This window comes from Artibeus jamaicensis, unplaced genomic scaffold (genome assembly GCF_021234435.1).
Source record: "Artibeus jamaicensis isolate MK-2021 breed Jamaican fruit bat unplaced genomic scaffold, CSHL_Jam_final contig_1539, whole genome shotgun sequence".
In the NCBI taxonomy this organism is placed as follows: Eukaryota; Metazoa; Chordata; class Mammalia; order Chiroptera; family Phyllostomidae; genus Artibeus; species Artibeus jamaicensis.
The window spans coordinates 1479628-1500533 of record NW_026521299.1 but is presented as its reverse complement, the minus strand read 5'-3'; the positions used below and the strand labels follow the sequence as shown (position 1 = coordinate 1500533).

At 56.0% G+C, this 20906-nt stretch overlaps 1 protein-coding gene across 12 annotated transcripts in view; it reads right to left on the bottom strand.

Annotated features, from left to right (window-relative positions):
- The window catches only part of ANKS1A (ankyrin repeat and sterile alpha motif domain containing 1A), a 187332-nt gene that overhangs the window by 17106 nt on the left and 149320 nt on the right, over positions 1-20906 (bottom strand). For all 12 annotated transcript variants that reach the window (XM_053669099.1, XM_053669070.1, XM_053669076.1 and 9 more), the window contains 2 exons: positions 14684-14750; positions 9535-9641 (listed from right to left, as the gene is read on the bottom strand). In XM_053669099.1, the coding sequence (XP_053525074.1) occupies positions 9535-9641; positions 14684-14750 (174 nt within the window). The remainder of the gene's footprint in view (positions 1-9534; positions 9642-14683; positions 14751-20906) is intronic.

The following is a 20906-nucleotide window of genomic DNA, read 5'->3' as shown; positions in this document are numbered from 1 at the left end:
GTTATGGGCCAGAAACCTGTCTGTCCCATCCACTCTGTCCCCTGCATCCAGAGTAGTTCCTGGCATGTTGTCTGTCCTCAACAAACTTGGGTGACCAAGGAAACTTATGATGAGAGGGGCACACTGACATAAAAGAACAGTGACAAGAGGTCGACTAGCCCAAGCCAATGCTGCTGCCTTCACCTGTTTGGTCTCTGAGTCCTCTGTGAAGGACTGGGCCGGGGTCTGGGGAGAGGCCTGGGGCAGGGGTAGTGGAGGGGACCCCTGGGATGTGGGGAGTGAGGCGGTGGGGGAGTCTGGAACTTCCCATACAGGTAGGTGGTTAGAGGGCGGAGGAGTGGGCCCATGGCTCCCCTGCTGGGGATCGCTGGGCAGTGCCAGGTGGGGAAGCCCAGGCCGTGAGGTGGGGAGCTGAGGCTGCGGCGGGGCCCAGGGAAAGCAGACAGCGGCATCGGGAAGTTGCTCCTGCAGGTGCCAGAGGGCGGCCGTCCCATTTAACCATGAGGAAGCTTGAGGTGCATCTGCAGGGACTTGCCTGAGGCCACACAGCCCTACTCCTGCCATATTCAGATCACAGAGCTGCCTCTTTCCTGGCACAAATGAGAACCAAAGCAGGGTGGGGACAGGCATTTGAACTTCACTCGGAAGCCTGGGCTTCTTTCTGGGCACACAGGGCTCAGCAGTCTCTTGGCAGAAGGTGCCGGTGTGGGGAGGTGGAGGCTGGGCTATGCTGGGTGAACTGGAGGTGGGCCTGGGAAGCTGACTCCAGCCCCGGACGGATGTCGGCACATCTACAGGAGCCCCAACCCACGTGGGTCACGTGAGTGTGGCCTTGTGCTCTGCCCGCCTCCTGCTGCGCAGGCAGCACACGGGGCCAGGGAGGTCAGCTGCCAGGGACCTCCGCCGGGGGGGAGCCCCGCCAGGGAGCAAAGGTTCTCTTTCGAGACTATGGCCGAGCGACATCTCGGCCCCTCCTTGTGGAAGACAAGTCTCAGCTTGGGGTCCTGGGCAGACCCAGGCACCAGGTCTGGGTGCTCTGTTGCTTGGCATCTGATTCCTTGGCACGGCTCCCCTGGGGCTGGCCCTTCCTCCCATCAGCAAGGAATCTGGGGCCCAACGGGGGCAGTGTGGTAAGTCCCTGAAGCCCAACGCCCCAACACCCAGCTTTCTCAAACTCGGCTTCAGAACAGCAGCGGGGGGGGGGGGGGGCTGGGCCCAGGCACACGGCTTCCTCCAGGGCCGCACTGAGAAGCTCACGCAGCTTTCCAGCTCGGGGCTGGCTCAGCGGGACGTGGAAGATGCTGGGGGTTTCCACTGGGTCCTGCCTCTATCTCTTTCCCACATTAAAACGCAAAACTTTTTTTCTGAGTAGAAAAATTTGAAAATAAAGAAAGCACAGAGAAAAATGTAAAAGCCACCCCTAAATCCATCACCCTAGGGAGAAAACAACAACAGTTGGTATATTTTTTAAGTAAATTAATATATTTTTAAAAGACTGGAGTGCAGGCAGCAAACCAAAGGATTGTGGTTCGATTCCCAGTCAGGGCATATGCCAGGGTTGCAGGCCAGTTCCCAGCGGGAGACACACGAGAGGCAACCATATGCTGGTATTTCTCTCCCTCTCTCCTTCCCTTCCCCTCTAAAGATAAATAAATAAAATCTTTTAAAAAAAGATTTAAAAAAAAAGAGACTGGGATTACATCTACCATTTTGGTGTGTTTTTTCTAAGCTATTTTAAAAAGGTTTTAGCGACATCGGGATTGTGGCGCACACACTAGGTCGCCGAGGCGCGCACACCCCTCCACTCAACTGCCCTGTGCAAAAGCTGCCGTGAGCGCGCTCTGTGGGGCACAGGCGTCCCGGAGTCCGGCAGCCCCGGCCACCCTGCTTCCTCCACTGCAGGCAGCACTCGCAAGTCCCCGAGACATACCACTGGCCACGGTGACACAGCTGTGGGCACAGTCATCAGGTGGTCACGATACGGGACGCTGGTCTAAGCAGCACTGCCTCCTGAGGCTGGGGCTGCCCTGACCACACCCGCCCCGGGCTGGGCCGGGCGGGAGAGGGGTGAGTGCACTCGCCTCCGAGGGCAGACCACGGCCTCCGGGCCAGGGAGTCCCGGGCACGAGGGGGCGAGGATGGGGAGGGGCAGTGGCAGGGCTCTGCTGCTACCGCTGTGGCCCCGGGATTTTAACGATGGAAAATTCTGTAGAAGCCATGCTTCCTGAAGTATCCCACGTCCAGGGGTTGAGAGCTTTCTGTGTGGCAGCGCTACGCAAGGCAGCTGCGGTACAAAGGACTAAGAAGTTGTTCAAATCAGAACTGAGTTCAAATCCTGACTTTGCTGCTCAAGGTGGGTACGAGGTCAGAACCTGGTACACAGGAATGAACAGAGCTGCCTCACAGGGTTCAGCGAGGAATTCCCTGTGCTGAGCTCTGCCCGCCGGCAGGGCCCAGGGCTCGACAGCCATCTTGCGCTCCCCTGTTCTCTGCTGACTCGCCAGCCCCCCCCATGTCCCCCCCGCAGGCCTCTGTCACAGAACTTTCCAAACTGACAGCATCCCCCTGCTCATGGCTGTCCCTTTAAAAGAATCACCACCCTCAGCAAAAAAAGCGGCTCAGCCTTGACCCACACCCCCTACTCTGCCTACGATCCCTCACCCCACCCCAGCCCTGTCCTCACACACAGAGAGAACCCGATGGTTACAGACAGCAACTGCTTCCACAGACAAAGACGAAGCAAAAATGTCACGGGCTCCTGCCCTGTCTGTCGTCTTCACAAGACGGGCCCTCAAGGTGTTAGGGAAACTCTTCCCAGTTCTGTGGAGGCGCCATGCTCCTTATGACCCTTGTCCTTGCAGGCAGGGCCCTGGCGTCCCCATTCTCTCCGTACCAGGCATGGTCTCTGTCTATACGTCTACTGCCCCCCAAACATTTGCCTTTCTGAGGTCCAGGTGCCATATTCACCCCCAAATCAGCAGTGCAGATTAGCTGAGCCCAAGGCTCGATCCCAAGACCACCCAAAGTGGTTCTACCTCCTGGAGCCGAGGACGAGGCTGGTGCCTGCTGTCTCCTGGGAGAGGCGGGGGCCTGCCCTCGATGCCGGGAAGACGCCACCCTCCGCCTCACACCCTTACACTGACCCAATCAGTGCCGGGTGCTGCTATGTGTCACTGTAGGTGACGTGCGTCTCCTTTAGACCTCGTGCCCCACGAGGTGGGCAGTCACATGAGATCCCGCGAAGCAGGAAGGAGCAGGGAGGCTGAACAGCCGAACCACACGGGGGCCCCTGGAGGGAAATCCACGTCTCCTGACTCCTGGTCCGGTTCCCTTTGAGAGGAAGGGGGCGTGTGACCTTGAGTTTTCTTTTCTGCTTTCCCGTCCAGTTTACTGAACGATGGCCTCAGCAAGCTGCCCTTGGCCCTGCAGCTTCATGAGAGTGGAGCAGGGAGCACCGGCTCCACGACCTGCGGTGGTGGCAGCTGTGGGTCTAGAAGGGCTCCAAGCCAGTGCCTGGAGCTCGCCGGGTCTGATCCCTCGCAGCTCCGTTTCCAGCCTTTGGTAGAAAGGCGCCAGCACACAGAGGGTGGGTGGAATGGTCTGCCCGACTCAGGCTGGCACCTGCCAGGGACACGCTAACCAAGCCCGCTGGCCCAACGCCAGGCTGCTCTGCCTGGGAAGGGAGGTGTGGGGACTGGAGCGGGAGGGGAGGGTGCCACTCTGGGCCCAGGAGTCTGCTTGAGGAGCAACTTTGGGGAAGTACTTAATCCCGGGACCCTGAATGTGGTGTCTGTGGACCCCAGGAGTCCACAGATGGGCTTGAGGGATGCCCTTGAACTCCTGGGTCATAACTGACACTTGGTGTGTTAGGAGGCTTGTGCTTTTACAGACACATGGGACCCACTGCCCTGCCCTCTGGGTTCACTAAACGAACCTGCAAGCCTGAGATGCCAGGGCAGGACCTTCTGCTGCCGGTCACACTGAGATGTCAGCAACCGAGAACTACGTAACAGCATCTCTTCGTCAGCCCAACCCCATCTGAAAAGTGTAGTTAGTTAAACCAACAGACGTGAGAATTCCGCTCCAATGTCTCTCCACCATAAAGGGGGTGGAAGAAGGCCAGAGCGCTACCAGGGGCAAAGAAAGCTGGACTCCTGAATAACTGCAGCTGCTGTCGCTCTGAATAACACCAGGTGGTCAGGCAGAGAAAGAGCAGAACGAGAGCACAGTGCACAGGACTGAGTCTCAAGGTCAAAGGGCCCAGCAGAGATAAGACAGCAGCCGGTACGCACCAACCCCTGGGGGCATCAAGGAGTTAAGTTCGTAAGTGACCACAGAATCGAGTTAGCCCAGGAGGCAGGATCCATCCTGAAAGTATTCCCATCAAAGCCGACCCTCCAGACCCTCCAACACCGAAGCTGAGGAGGATCTCCTGCTGGGGCCCTGCCTCCCACTGGGGCACAGACGGTCCACAGCCACCCTGGAGTGCCTGAGCTCCGTGGGGAGAGAAGCGGGGCAGGCTGGGGCGCAGACGCCTGGGGATGATGCCCAGACAGGGAGGCACTGGGAGTGCGGGTAGCGCCTCCCCTTGAAAGCTGGGGGGGAAGAAAGCAAAGGACAGGATGTCGGCGGAAGGCAAGACGTGGCTCAGGCAGCCAGAACAGGGCGGCCGGGGCACATGCTGCCCCACGGCACACGAAGCGGCTTCCAGGGCCGAGGAGTGAGGTGTTTACCGGGGGATAGGAGCAGGAACGGAAGCTCAGGGGTCTAGGGGTCTGGAGGCCTGGCTGGAAAGCTTCTGGCTTTTCTGGAAGCCAGAAAAGGAGGACCTGCTCCCCAAACTTATGCCTCTCAGCTCTTAGGGCTGCTCCTCTTCAGCCGTCACCTCCCTCCAACACGTGGGGACAGGACGGCACAGTCTCAGAAACCAGCAGAAAAACAGCGGGAGCCTATCTGCGTGCAGCAGGAGCCTGTGGAGCAATAAACAGGTGGGCAGGCACCAGGCCTCCCCGAGGCTGGCTGCGAGAGGCGACAGGCGTCCCCCTTCGGTCTCTGCTTCCAGCTCGTCCTGAGCCTGCTGCCAGACTCATTCCGTCTTGCCCTTGCCCGTCCTCTCCTCATGACCACCCGCCACGTGCCTGCTCTGAAGGGTCTCTGCCTGGAGAGGAGCACAACCAGAGGGCTCCCCGCCCCCGCAGTGTGGCTGTCGAGACCCCTTGCTGTCCAGCCCAGCCCACCTCTCCTGCCTTCCCTACACTCGGCTGCACAGGCCTCTCACCAGCCTTTCCATCCCTGGCTCCTTTCCAAGTCCCACAGTCTCGACAAACACCCAGGACAGCGAGCGTGACCACAGGTTCAAAGTGGGCAGATCTGGGCTGGCATCCTGGCTGTGCCACCTACTGGCGGTGCCCCCAACCCTGGCCTCAGCGCTCATAGGGGACCCAGTGGACAGCCCCCCAGGGCTGTGGGCCAGCTCTGGCGGCATGTGGTAAACACTTGGGGAACTAGCTTCTCTTCCCCCTGTGCTGCTGCAGCGCTTACAGGCCTCACCACAGCACCGGACGCGTGGCCAGGCTGCTGTTTTCACTGCCTTATGTGCCTAGTGTTCCCAGCTGCACCATCAACTCCCCTAAGATACCTACATTATTTGCTTTTCTGATTTCAGACACATTCATTGTAGGAAATGCAGGAAATCTATTACACTCTAAAAAAGAAGATGAAGCCACCTGTAATCCCTGGGAAGAAGTTTCCTCTTATGAAAATTAAGATCATGTTGCATATGGATTTTTGTGTCCAATTTCTTCCTCAATACTCCAAGGTGAATGTCTTCTCACGAGACATTCTTCGACAACAGTTTTAATGTCCACACACTATTCCAGCATTAGGGACACCATCTCTTACTTAACACTTCCATGAAGGGAGGTCAGGCTGAGTCCCCAGACATGGAGACCTGTACCAGCATTGGTAGCTTGGAGCTACCAACTACCTTCCTCCTTTTCCTAAGAAAGCCCGTTTCCTATGGACAAGATTTGTGGTGAAAAATGGAACTGGCTGTGATGTTATGAGCCACTGCAGTGAGCTGGCCCACCCGGCGTCAGCCTAGGGAGGACCCGACTGGCCACCGCTGCCCTGCCCCTGCCCCCGCCCCCGCCCCCTGCCGATCAATGGCCCTTTTGGCAGGCAAGCAACAGTGTATGAGTAATGTTCAGGCTGCAGCACTTGCTTGTCTAGCTCAGTCATCACATGACAGGAAGCGCCCAAGAGAAAGGAGGTGCCGAGCTTAGACAAAAGGCCCCGGGGGCCTGGCAGATCTCAGTTTCCTGAGGGGCTTACATATGACCTGTGTGCCCCCAGCAGGTACATCTGGGACCATGAGACAGCAGTCATGAGCAAACAGATTTCCCTTTCATGTGAAGAACGCTCTAGATCAATCAGCCTGTGTGCTGAAAAACACAAATGGGCTCCTACTTGGTAAGGGGTGAGCCCCCCTCACTGACACAGCATCACAGCAAAGACTACCTGGAAGGGTTCAGGCAGAGAGGGGACGATTACTGTATTTTGCCTGTATAACATAACATGCACCCATGTTTCTGGCCCAAACTTTCAGGAAAAAGTTCTTTTAACCTTTAAACCCAATTATTTATTTATTTATATTTACATATTTGTGTTTTTTGTATTATAAAGGGATTTTAGCATTTACTTTTGAATATATTATTGTATAAGAAATTTCATGTAGTAAATAATTGTAAAACACAACAGATAAACGAGGTATAAGAAATTTTATACAGTGGTGAGAAATTTACGATATTTACATATCACAGACGGCTGATACAGAATCAGTACTATCCATGTATAATGCACATCCTTACTTTTATCTAAAAAATTTGAGCAAAAAATTGCACATTATACACGGCAAAATACAGTAGGCCGCATGCTGTTATAGTGCCCTCCACCCAGAGAGGGAGCCCGGAGCCCCACGGACACCCTGCACTCCCACGACAAGCCAGCAGGACCTGCCACAGAACCCGCAGCAGCACCTCTTGTCCACGAAACGCCCTGCTTCCAGACCCACTACAGCTAGAGCCTGGTTTCCTGGGAGCCACTCTCGCACCCAGGCGCTTGTGGAAGCGTCTGCAGGGCGTTTCGGAACCAAGGGAGACAACTGCGAAGCTGAAAACCAAACCACACGGATGCACCATAGCTAATGTGACACACGGTGTACCACATGCAATGTTTCTAAACAAAAATGGCCCCCTTCTTGGGTGTTTTCTTCCCATTCTTTCTGGTCACTAAAACTTAATTAGAGTTATAGCCCACCTGGCAATTTAGATGCAATTACCCAGGATGCTCTGCATGTCTACTCAGGCCACTCTGGGTCCATGAGGTAACACACTGGGGCGCAATGCAATCAGCAGCCCTTGTGCAGACCCCGCCTGCCAGCCGCCCAGCAGACCGAGAGGAGCAGGAAGAACAGCTTGTACCCAGGGCCACAGGAGGGGCCTGGAGGGGTCCTGGAAAAATGGAACTGCTGGCCTCCCTCAAAGAGGGCCCTTGCCGAATGGAAACAGGTCCTTTCTCACAGGGGCCCTGCATCCTGAATGGACGTTTGGGCCAGGGACAGCGCCAGCCTTCCCCAGATGCCTGCCCAGCTACTCTGGTTGGGAGCACAGGGAAGGGCGGGGAACCTCACCCGTTCCCGAATTAGCAGGAGGAGCTAGAAGTGAAGCGCTCAGCCTCTAAAATACTGAAGCACAGGCAGGGGACGTGGGAAGTCCGCGACCACCCTCCCTTGCCCATCTGATGGCCAGTCTGAGGAAAGCATGTGCGCAGAGAGGGGAGGCCCTGCTGCACTCAGTGCCAGGGGCCACTCGTCCCTCCCCCGGCTGAACCCCTACCCCATTCTGGGTTTGTCGGCCTTTCCCAAGGAACACGATGAGTCAGGGGTTAGGTTTGAAGAACCATAAATATACTCAGTTTAACTTTTTTTTTAAATTGCTATTTTAAAACCTAATATTTTTTTAAGCTAAATACTAACTGGCCTTCAGTAGGCTTTGGAAGGGCGGCTTGCTGCAGGCTTCCCAGCCAGCCCTGGAGATGCAGATGGCCCGGGCAAAGCGAGCTGTCCTACTCAGGGCCCCTCCTGGAAGCCCCGGGCCAGCTCCCTGGGCGTTGGGGAGGCACCGAATGCCACCTCATCGGGGGGAAACCCGCAGGGAACCACACTGGCGAGGTGAGAGCAGAGGCAGGAGCCTGAGGCTGACTCTGACCACTGCCCCTCAAAAGGCAGCGGAGCGAGGTGGGCAGAGACAGGGGGTCTGCTTCAGAGAGGAAAGGCAGCTCAATGCCAAGTCAGGCCTGTGCTCCCAGGAACTGTGTGAGCAGGCGACAGGCCTGCCGGGGAACAAGGAAGGGCAGGGGCAGGGAAGGCTGGCTAAATTCACCTCGAACCAAGCTCCTGAGGCAACACACGAGTCGGGGTGACTCAGAGCATGGAAATAGTGACGTTGTCACTCCACACATCCTCACACGTGGGAAGGACACCGTGCGGGACTGGTTACTGCGTGGCCTTAGGCCCAGAGTGCCTGCTGCACGTTCCCACGCTGCCAACTGCTGGTGGTGTGACGTGGGCAAGCCATTTAACTGCTCTGGGTCTGGGAGACGAAAACAGTAATACTAGTGCCCATCTCAGGCTGCTGGGAAGATTCGAGGGGCTGACACAGGCGCACCCGTGCCCAGGGTGACTAGCACACAGTAGGTGCAGAAGTGGCAGCTCTCACTGGCATCCCCGTTAAATGCCGCCCAGGGGATACCAGTGCTGCTGCCTCTTGGCTCAGCTCTGCCTGGGCTGTGCTGCCCCGGCCCAGCCCACGAGGGGTCTCAGGGAGGGCTTCCTGGAAAGGGATCGTCACCGTGGGCACCCTGCCCTCAGCAACGTTCCGACGGTCAGGGGGAGGCCCCTACTCCACGGGGAGCCTGAAGAAAGACATCGAGGCTTTTCTTTTTCTTTTTTAAAAATTATACTTCAGAAAAGCAACCAACACTTCAAACAACCAGCCTCTCCTCCGGCCACCTGCCAGGCCACGGGTACATGGAGGGGCACTTGAGGCTGTTGTGGCCACCCAGACACCGCACAGAGAAGAGGCCTTTCTACCAGACAAGTGACTTGTTAACAGCAAAGTTTTGGAGACAGAAGAGATTTCTGGTGTCCAGCTAATAAGACGGGGCAGGGCAGACAGTCACCAGAGGGACCAGGCTGTCCTGTCCGCCCCAACGCCTGGTGTCTGACTGGGAACGAGGAGGCCTGATGTCGAACCACACAACACGCGGCCCACGCTTTGAGAGGGAGACTGGGGAGGGACCCTCCTTCTTGGGATGCAGACTTGCGAAGAGTTCTCTGTACAGCAGAGTGGAGGAGGCAGAGTTTAGAAAGAAGGCCCACGACAGTCCCGGCTGTGTGAGTCACCTCTCGTACTGTTTGAGCCGCAGTAGGAGGGGTCCCCAGGGGCCCCCCGCCCCCAGAAGGCCTGCACTTACCAGGAAGCGGACATCGTCAAAGCCATTCAGCAGCAACTTGCTCTCATACTGCTGCAGCCCCACTGCCTCCAGCCACTCCCCAACGCTCTGCTCCAGCGTCCGCGACCCTGACGAGAGAGGAATCGGCAGACGCTTGAAAAGGGAAAGACTGTTAAGGCGGTAGCAGCGGCACTCGGATGAAGACAGATGGCACTGCCACATCATAGTCATCACCATGAAGCAGACAAACTATGAACAAAGGGCCAGAGCGGGAGAACGGAGGACCCGCAGCTCCTCTTCCGTGTGTGGCCGAGGGCGGACTGCCAGGCCACACGCACCCACGACCTCGGGTGGGCAGCTGGCCCGCTTGCCCGCTCGCCCCTCAGCCGAGCTGCTCCAGGCTGGGGGGGGCGCATGCATGACCTCTGCCCACCAGTTGGGGACAGGCAGGGGTGGGGGGAAGCCAACCACCACTGGTCTCTGGGTCAGCTCCTCGTCAGCATTCACACTGAGGTAGTTCACAAAGTCTGGTCCCACGGGCAGTAGCCGGGCCGGGAGTGCCTGTCATCTGTGCATCCGGGAGGCCCTCAGGGCTGTGGGTGCGGGACCAGTCCTGCGACCTTGCAGCACACATGGGTCAGGAGAGCGCACACATCTCCATGCAGCTCTGGACACAGGCACACTGGGAGGGCTCCGGGAGGGAAGCGGCAGCTCTCGCAGGGACCCAGCACATGCAACCCAAGCAGCAGTGAACATGGCGGGGAGAAAAGAGACTTTTACTTGTTTTCCCCCAGCAGTCCCGGAACAAGCAAACCATGGCCCTTTGTGCTCAGAGGCTCAGGCAGCGAGGAGCTGACAGGGTGCATGGGCCGCGGCTCGGGCACCAGGTTCAGAGTGGCACTGCTGGGGCGGCGACATCGCACTCCGCTGGGCTGTGTGGCCAGCAGGCCAGGAGCTGGGTCTGCAGCTAGAGCCCAGGTGCCAGCGGCAGGCAGGGTGTCTCCCAGCCTGGGACACTGTCTGGAGGGTTGCCTTCTCTGGCCAGGTGGGTCTGCAGGGGCTGGGTGTTCATGTTCCTCTCATGGTGGCTCTTCCTGTGACTCACCTGCCTGCCCAGGGGGAAGGCAGGCAGGCAGATCCAGTTTTTGACAAAATCCAGCAGAAAAAAGAAAAAGGAGGTGGTCCTCTGTCAGCTTCAGTCTATTCACATGCTACACTGTTCTCTCTTTGGCCGAGAGATGAAGACAGCAGGTGTCTTTCCAGGTTGTCTGGATCCTGACGTCTTCCTCTAGGACGAGCGGGGAAGGGAGGACCTCTATTTGCTGCGCTCCTCAGACTGAGCAGGGGAGGTGGGGTGAGGGAGGAGAGAAGCTCAGCCCTTCCTGGAAGACCTTGGATGTTCTGAGCTGAACGCCTTGCCCACCGCCTACTTCTCTGGTGCTCACAGGCAAGTGCAGACAGAAGGAAAAAGAAAACGGGGAGAGAAAGAGGTACGAGGAAGAAGAACCAACTATAAAAACGTCACCTCCAGAGAACTCTCGGCGCGGTAAAAGTCCTTTTGTGGCTCCCGGTATCTCTGCCCGCCTGGCAGGCCCATGCCACTGGCTTGGTTATTAGGACCCCGCCAGGGTCCCAGGGTCCCAGGGTCCCCTTCTTGCCTGTCCTCTCAGCTGAGCAGATGGTGGCCAAGGACCTGGCGGCCTCCCAGTGCACGCTGTAGCAGATGCCGCTGAGTCCGGGGCTACTTGAGCTCCCCTGCCCTTGAGCAGGGCTGTTGGCTCCAGGGACCTAAGCAGCAGCCTCCTGTCCGCCCATGAAGTCAGGTGCTCCTGGCCGCTGATTCACTCCTGCCCGTAAGCCCCGGCTGCCGGAGGGTGTGTGTGCTTTGTCTAAAGGCGCCTGGGCTCCACGCTGCCTGCTGCCGGCTCCACAGCCCTTGCTCACTCTCATAATGCCTGGCCCTCCCCTTCCCCCTCCCCACCCTCCTCCCCTCCACGCTCGGGAAAATACATCAGGGATCGGACATTGAAACAGAAGCTGCTGCTGCTGCTGCCTCGGAGGGAGGACACAGCAGCACTGGCACCAGAGCAAATGGCCGATTTCCCAACATCTGACGTTGGCTGACACACCTGCCAGCATGAAGGTAGGGACAGCGAGACCTGACCGCCAGCTCGGGTGGCTGAAACAGCTTCTCAGGCAGCGGAAAGAGGGACACTCCGACAGCTTTGGCTGACGGGCTCCAGGACAGCCAGAGAGGGGACAGAGGAATGAACAACACGGTCCCAAGGACACAGCCCACCTGCCACTTAAGGAATGACTGTGCCTCTGTGCCAAGAAGATTGCCCTGGGTACCACAAACACAGAAGGCGACGTCCGGGCGTTGCACCTGATATTCTCCAGGTGAGCGCACCGAACAGCCCGGAAGTGACTTCTCTGCGGGCCTGTCGGCATATGGGGAGAAGTGCCCGGCCCAGAGCAGGTCAGGCACAGTCTGGAGGAGGAGGCATGGGAGGGGGGTGACAAGGGCAGGGGGAAGCCAGACCCAAACCCCAAGTCCAGCTGTGGAGACAAGAGTAACACGTACAGACACAACCCAAGGACCGCGTGCCACCTCTAAACATTCGGGGGGCGCCTGCATCCAACAGGCTGTAGCCGGTCCTGGCGCAGAGCGGGCTCTGTGTGCAGGGAGATCAGGCCACAGGAGGAGCAGGCGTTTAGCTGCTACTCAACAGCTAAAATGACTGATTTTAGCAAAAGAAAGCCAAGCAGTCTCTTCTGTTTGACAGAACAGGCCTTTGGCAAACAAGGCCAGAGTGACCAGGGCCGGCGGGAAGGCTTGCCCCCCTGGACTCCTATTGGGGGCGCAGGGAGTCGGGTACCTAGCTCCAATGCTGGAGGATTAGGGACTCACGGCCCAAAACAGGACTGAGACTCAGGTGCCATAGAGGGTCTCCCCCTTCAGGACATGAGCAGGGCAACCCTATGCTTAGTTGAGAGCTGGCTGCTGGAGGAGCCAGGCTGGCAAATCCAGAGCCAGGTCCCTTCTCCTAGATCCAGAAGCAGCCCAAGGACAATCTGCACCCTGACAGCAACCACTCAAAATAAATAAGAATTCTGTTTTGGGCTGGGCTGAGGGCTGGTGCTCCCCGAGGTCCGGGAAAAGCCCCTCCTGACAGTTAGAAGGCAGAGTGTGGGGCAGGCTGAGCCCACCCTCACCACGGGTCCCAGCCTGGCTGTGGGGCACACACGGCGGGCTGAGGCTCGGCAGCGTGGGTGGACGCACCATCTATTCACACGGCCACCCTTGTGTGCCTGCCCTTGACTTCCTAAGCTGCGGTAAGGAGGATAATTCGACTCAATGAATACTAAAACGAGACTGTGTCACAATCCAGAGACCTAGGGGGATAGCGGGACCGACCAACTCTTGCTACTCGCATGGGTTCACGGGGGACAGAAATGGGCGTAGAGTCAGCAAGGCCAAAAAAGAGTTCCGTGTCAGCACCTCCAAGGAGAAGGGTTCTTCTGGAAGGGTGTCTTCCAGAGGTGCTGCCATGTATCCTGATTCAGGAAAGCCTGCTTCTAACCCTACCTCTCAAGCACGCACAAGTGATTTAGGCCCCTCTGCCACCAAGGAGTACAGGGAAGCAAGACTCGGCCTTAGCTGAACTGACTGTTATCAACCCCACTCCTGGCTGCGTCCCAAGCACACCTGTGAAAATGGCAACAGTGATGGGCTCAGTTCTGAACTTCTATTCCCTGCAAACACTGGACTCTCAGCAAAGCCTGCACACTACAAAAGAGTAGGAGACTGTGTGCCTGAGAGTAAACGGCTGCCTGGAAACAGGTCCACAAACTCTCAGCCAGGAGAGCTCCCTCTGCAGACCCCACAGTAATCCAGGGCTGACAAAGGCGGACCTAGCCTGGCTGGGCCCTCCCTGCTACAACCCAGGGACACAAGACTGCATGGGGTGGGGTGGGTCCTGGGAGACAGCCCGCGGCACAGGTGTCTCAACACGCATTAGCAGTGATCTCAGAGAAAAAAACAGGCGCAGCTACTACACTCCTTAGCTTAAGTATTTATATGTACTAGTCATTCCCACTAACCGATGAGGTAGGTGTGATCACCTCAACATTGTAGGTAGGGAACTTGGGGCTCAGAGAGTTAGGTTCCTTGTCCAACACATACACACATGTCTAGAACCAGGGTTTGGACGCAGAACTGAGGATCCAGAGCCTGTACTCTCTCCATAAGCCCCGTGGCCTCGGCAGGCCCTTTCCTCCTGATGTGCACACTTGCCCCCACCCATTAGACTTCCTGCCAGAGCCAGAGGTCCATGGAGGAACCAGAGGCTCCTGGGGCTAACGGGTCAATCCTGGACGAAGCCTCCAGAGGAAGCAGGGAAGCCTACCCCTTCAGTGCAGAAGGACACCTCCTTGGTAAGGGGCAGAGACCAGGCTGGGTATGGGAGCTACTCTGAGAGGCACTTTAAGAATGCCACCAACCTAAGGATGCACCACAGCCACAATTCTATTGTCAAGGACAACAGCGCAGGCAGGGCCTCTCTAGTCCCAGGTTTTCTACAAGGCACCTTGCCCCGAGGGCTCTGCGATGGAAGGAAAGCCTGAGGTAGTGGTGATCTGAAGGGAAAAGGACAAGTGACTTAGTAAATGGAAAAACGGACAGACACAGCAGGACAGCAAAATCGGCCCCTCAGGAGACGCGGGCTAACTGGTGAGGCCACCGTTCAACCCCTGCCTCCGACCCAGACTAGACCAACAAGAGCTGAGTGCCCTTGAAGACAGCGCCAGAGCCGCCTGGGAAGCTGGGGAGACCGAACTGAGAAGCACTCCAATTGAAGCCATTCAGACAGCCTACACTCATGAAAAGAATCAGGAGTGACAACTGTTCATTAAAAAAACAGTTTCTCCCTCAGCAGACAGGTCCCATCTGTACACATTGCCCTCCAACGTGTAAAAGGGCTCATGGCTCTAAAAATAACAGCCAGGCGGGCTGCCAGCCAGTCGAGACCCTGAGCTCTAAGAGCTGGACCTGGTCAGAGGCTGACCCCTCTCACCCCAAGACTCCGTCTCCTGCGTCAGAGGGAAAACCTGACTGGGAAGGGGCCACAGGCCTGTGTTCGGCGGGGAAGACAGCTGCTTGGTACCATACCTGAGATCTTCTGCTGCTCCTGAGAAAAGTCAATCCCTTCTCCAATAGAGCTCATGATTTTCTCAATCTGAAATGCAAGAGACAAAGAGGAGAGGCTGTCAGGTTTGAATTACACATGGCTGGCTCACCCTAGAGCCCTGGGCAGGCCTCCGGGGCTCTTCCGGATGACTCCCCGAGTCCGGCACCAAACAGCGAGGTACCAGAACTCTGCCACTCAGATGGAGAAAGGCCCACTCTGGCCCCTACCCAGTAGGGTCTAAAGACGTGCCCTGAAGGGAGTAAGCAGGAACAACCTGGGCTTGACTGCTGGAAATTCCAAAGAGCCTCTCTTTCAACATACGTCTGTATCTCCCCTCCCCTCAGCTCTCCCAGCCCAGGCTGAGACTGGGCAGAGGGTGCGAGAGCAGGCCAGACCTGGAACATTTCACAGCTCGTGCCGGCATTTCAGTTCTATCAGAGCAGAGACTTTGCCAGCTTCATCACACAAAAGACCCCACGTGCCCAGGGCAGTGCCTGCCAAATCATGAGTCCTCAGCCCGTCACTGACACTGCATATACACCAGCTCTGAGGCGTGAGCCAATTTCCAGAGCTGAGACAAGCATTGTACATAATCCAAACTGGAGAACCTTTCGCTCCCTGGAGGCCAGCGATCCCAGACAGAGCTCTGCACTCAGGGGTCCGAAGGGCTCAGACACGTGTCCTTCTCCAGACCACAGCAGACAACCCATCCCAAAGAGAGGGGACTCAAAAGTCAGAAAATTTTAATTTAAGGTAAAAAGTGATAAGCCTAGTAGTGTGTATGTTAAAGCTTTTGTTTCAGAAACTACAGATAAGGCCCATCCTGACTCCAGGGAAAACAGCCGACCTCCTGGGGCACTGCTAGAGATTACCACCTGGGGACACGTGGGGGCATCCGGGCCTTTGTGTTCCAGGGAGAGGCAGAGGACCACCGACCCCTGGGAACAGCTAAGTGCCCAGGACAAGGATGTTGCAGCTTCTTTCACCTAATCCCCCCTGAATCTCAAAGCCCTCACCGCACCTTGATTACTCCGTTATAAAATGTCTGGCCTGGAAAGAAAAGATAAGATGGTCTGTTAGGGTGTGAACCCGCCATCTTCTCTGATCACCGGCCATCTGAATAAAGTGCCCATAAAGATTCCACCACAGTCATTGCTCATTGGGTTGGTAGTGACAGGCAGCCCGAACGCCTGTGTCTTTTCTCCTTTCCACAACACATCTCCTGTCTTCGGCACTGCCCCCGTGTGGCACTGCCCCCGTGTGGCACAGCCGTGTAGCTTTGGCCGCCCTGAGCCAGACCGATGCCCCCCACCCCAGGACACCTGACCAGACAGTGTGGGACAGTGCAGTGAGGAGGAGGCCACCTTCTCTTCTTCCTTCCCCCTCCTTTCTGGGCTGCAGTGATAATGAGCTCATTCACTTGCTCTTTTTCCAAAGAAATGGAAAGTGGACCTTTTGTACCAGGGCTTGGAAGCTTTTCTCTAAGTGCAAGTAAGGACCCAACGATCAGAAAAACAACTCTCCAGCCAGCCTGTGGCTTGCAGGCAAAGGCAGCACATTTACACCCAGCAGAGGAGCACAGGAGGGTGTTTGCCAGCCTCCGAAATGACTGTCTGCTAACACTCATTGCCACTTCACCCCCAGTTTAGCAGCAGCAAAGGGAAACGCAACAGCTGAGCGGCAGAGCAGGTGCAGGGCGTGCCCACAGCAGGTCTGCTCCGCGTGCCCGCCTGGTGCCCCCCTTTCCTTGGCCCTGGCCGCCTCACGCTGCCTCCTTCCATGTCGACGGACAAGCAGCACTCTTAACACCCAAAGCCCTGGCCTTTGATCTGTGACAGTGGGGGCACGAAGGGCTGTGTGGACCAAAAGTAACACGCACATAAAAAGCATCTGGTTGAAGACCTGGCTCACAGCAGATGCTCAATACAAGGTCAGTTTGCTTTCCACACCCCCTCTGCTGTCTGCAATGCTCTAGCATGGTAAAACTTAAAGTCTTTAAAAATAATTTTACTTATACTACTTTATTTATCCTCACCCAATGACATTTTTTCATTGATTTTAGAGAGGAAGGGAGAAAGAGAAACATTGATCGGTTGTGTCCTGCATGTGCCAGGACAGGGGACTGAACCTGCAACCCTTCAGCCATAGGATGGACGATGCTCTACCCAACTGAGCCACACTGGCCAAGGCCACTTACACTTAGTTTTTTGATGGGTAAAACATCCACGATTCCACGATTCAAAATTCCGAAGGCACGAAAGTTTATCCAGAGAAACTCCCTTTCTTCCCTGTCTCCTGGCCCCTAGATCACCCCTCTGGGAGAAAACAGTCTGACTGGCCTCCCCTGCATGTCCTCCTGTGGCTGTTCAAGCCCCGTGTCGCCACACACACGGATGTGCCCCGCCTCCCACGCTGACATGCGCTCCACGCTCTGTCGAATAATACGCCTTGGAATTCTTTCTACAGAAAAGAACTTAGAAAAAAATGATCAAAGCACATATATGCACAACCCATGGGCGTGGACAACGGTGTGGGGACTGCCTGTGGGAGGGGGGCAGGGGGAAACTGGGACAGCTGTAATAGCATAAACAATAAAGTAATTAAAGGGAAAAATGGGGGGAAAAAGGAACCCTTTTTAAATGGATCAGGCACGGTTTCACCCGATGTATGGCTTTATGGTGATTCACGCACCAGGCTCCACGCTGCGCACGTGTGGAATCCCATCTTTTCTCACGGTAAACAGCGCTACGATCACACTGCTCTGCACACATCTTTGTTCGCATGTGCGGGTCCGTCTGTGGGGCACGTCCTAGGCATTTCCCGAAAGTTCCTCCAGGCACAGAGCCTTGAGTTAGGGGCAGCGGGGCCGTGTGATCCCGCCCCCACCCATGTCTGAGTTTGCTAAAGGCCTTAACGAGATGGGGCAGTTGCTGTCTGTCCCAGTCAGTTCACTCCCATTTGTAGAAAACACCAATTTATAACACTTGTCTTTTTACAGACTTAAACCTTTTTTTCCCTAACCTCAGCCCAGGGTCCCACTGTTTCCCTAGAGTACCTCCTCTTCCACAGGGAAGGCTCAGAAGAATTTGGAGACAGCTCTTCTCTTCCTGGCCAGGCACTCCCCACCCCCAGGCTACACAAAAGGACAGATGGGCGTCAGGTCAGATGACGAGTGTGAAGCTGGGCAAAGAGTAGACACACAGTAGGTATCCGCTGATGCGCCTTCTTTTTCCTTTTCCACATTCATAAGAGAAAAGTAGGGCGCTCAGGGTGAGAAACGTTTCCCTACATGGGGATGGGTCCTCATCCCAGGGACGCTCCACCAGCCTCTGGACCCCTCCTCCAGGCCAGAGGGCGTGTACGGGAAGCAGTTACCACGTGGCCACCATGAGGGCAGGAATCAAGCATGTTTTAGTTGCCTTTTTACCTGCCCTCAACCCCATGCCCGGCTCATGGTAAACAGGCAACAGAGAGAGACAGAGACTGAGAGAGGAAGGGGGAGGGGAAATGGTTTCCATTTATGCAGAGCCAGCAGTGAAGAAGCAGTGTTCCCAGGGACACGCGGAGCGTCAGGGTGACAGAGCTGAAACAGAGGTGATACTGTGTCTTCTGAAATGAAGCCGTCATCTACACTGTGTATTTCGCGATCATCATCACTGCCGAATGTCCAAAGCCCCAGCTGGCCTATCCGATCCACATCTCCTGGGTGCCTAATTCATGACATTTTGCCAAAGGGCCTTCTGAAATCAAAGTAAACTGAGTTGAACACCCTGCTGCTGCTTCGTTAGGTCCCTTCCTGCTTGTCCCAGGACCCAGATCATGCCAGCTACAAGGGGCCAGGAATAGGTCAGGTTTCCACAGCCCTCTGGGTGGGTGAGAACTGTTCCATCCCAAGTAGAAAGTACATTGTTTTCTGTGAACTGCAGTAGCTAAGTCAAGCTGAGAAGATCCTAGTTTATAGAGGAACTGGGAATAGATGGCAGTTTACGGACCACCTGCAATCAATTCAGGACTATGTCTTGCCCTGGTGGCCACTCAGGGCTAAGAGGGAAGTGGCAGAGAAGGGTCCTGGGCTGTGGAGACAGGGAGGAGCTGGATCACATCATCCCACCCCGCCCCGCCCCCATGGCCTAGAACCAGCAGAGAACGGATATGCTCATCTCAGTCTAGACTAAGAGGAGCAGTCACAAGACAGATACCACTCTCATTTGATTTTAAATTTCACACAGTTTAACCATTTAGGCTTTAAAACTGATCTGATTAGGCTGCTTTCCCAGAAACCAGCTGCATCTCGTGGGAATGGCAGGGGAAGGGGCAGGTGGGGTGTGAAGGAACGACTCAGCTTGATGTTCTTTTCTTTCTGTTGTTTAGAATCAGTGTCATTTTTTGGAGAGAGGTGGGAAATAGCCACACTTTCATACTGTGCTTTGCACGAACTCAATTAGAGAACTTGTATTTGTGTTTGGTGAGGAAAGACCTGAAGGTTATCACAATAATGGATTCATGGATTCAAAAGATGTTTGGAAACAGTCCATTTTCAGAAAGCATTCAGGACTAATCTAATTCACCTTCCCCCCTACCAGGGCTGTATAAAATGTATTCACCATATGTCTAAAAAACCCCAAACACAAGCACTGGAGGTACTGCTGCTCGGCCGCCCGACGGCTGCTTGTCTGGGACACAGACCCCTCGTGGCCCACAGGTGGGCAGTAGGAGGCGATGTTCTGTGTGCAGAGAGGCTTCCGCCCCCCTCCCCCACCATAACCTGGCTGCGGGGGGCAACTCAGACCACACTGCCCATGTTTCAGTGGGCACTAGGTGGAGGGGACAGCTGATGGGTGCTCTGTGTGCCGGCCTGTATGGACGGCCCCCCAGGAGGTGGGACAAGTTAGAAGCAGCAGCCAATATCAGAGAGCAGAAATCAGTCCAGCTAACCTGCCCGTGAGCGAGGCCAACATAGAGGAGGAAGGGAAAGGGACAGGCGTCCTTCTACCTTCTTCTGTGAGAGTGGGAACATGAGGAGCTGTTTCTGTGGATCACCAGCACTGAACTTGGCTCCTGATGCCAGACACTCTCTCCCACCGCTTTCTGCTGCCTGGGGTGCTCTCAGCTCCTCAGACACCCCCTACAGTGGGAAACACACAGCAGCCTCCTTGGGCCTGCACCTTGGACCATTCCTCCTCCGCCCCCGACATGTGCTCCTGTACGGCACAGAGACGCTCTGCTTTGCCCTGTTACTTCCCTGATTAGCTGTTTTACGGCGTATCCCAGAGATACTACCGAACAATCAATGAAGGGTGAAGATCTTGTTTCACGCTGTGCTTCTTTCGGATCCCATGGGGTACCTTGTGCAGAGCTGGCGCACTGGGGTGCCCAGTGACACACGGAAACAGGTGCCATCTGTTACATGCCCACAGCAGGCTAGTTACCTCACTGGGACAGGAGACGGGAAAGGCAGCCAACACCGCTGGCCCCGTCTGGGTTCAATAATTTCCAGACTCCTGAGCTTGCGGCCCAGAAACCACCATACCCCACAACTACCAGCTGGCCTGTTCAACAATCAATCCTACAGAGCCTCAACTTGCTGCCAGGAAAATGTAGTACTCATTTTTTAGGTGAGGACATGGAAGCTCTACTTTGCTGGTGACACAAGTCTCACTTCCAGTAAGTGTCATTGGAAGCCAAGCCTGCTCCCTGGAGGACCTGAGCTTCCTGCTGCAGAGTGGGGGGTCCAGGTGGCAGACCCTCTCCTCTGGCCAGCTGGCCTTGCTTGGACAGCCCTCCGCACTCCCAGGGGCACATGGCTGAGGAACCGAGTCTCAACCTCCCCAGCCTCACCAGATGCCCGTGCCCAGGCCATCCAGCAGGTGGCTGCTGACGTCACTCCGGCTGTGCAAGGAGCCCTGGAGACTGCTAATGGCTACACTCCAGGCCCAGAAACCACTAAGAATTCATCCCCATCTCTGTCCTCTGCCTCTCAGCAGCAGACAGGCTCTGAGCCTAGAGAGCTTTGATTCTGCATTTTGAAACAGGCTCACTGACCAGCGTCTGGGTTATTCTCTTCCCTCCCCCCTCAGACTGAACTGCACAAGCCTTGGGAAGGACAATGACGGATCGAAGTAAATTATCTGTCTGATTTCTAACCTCATCAACTGCTTTGAGGAGGGGGTGCTGGACAGTGTGGGGGAGGCGGCAGGGATGACT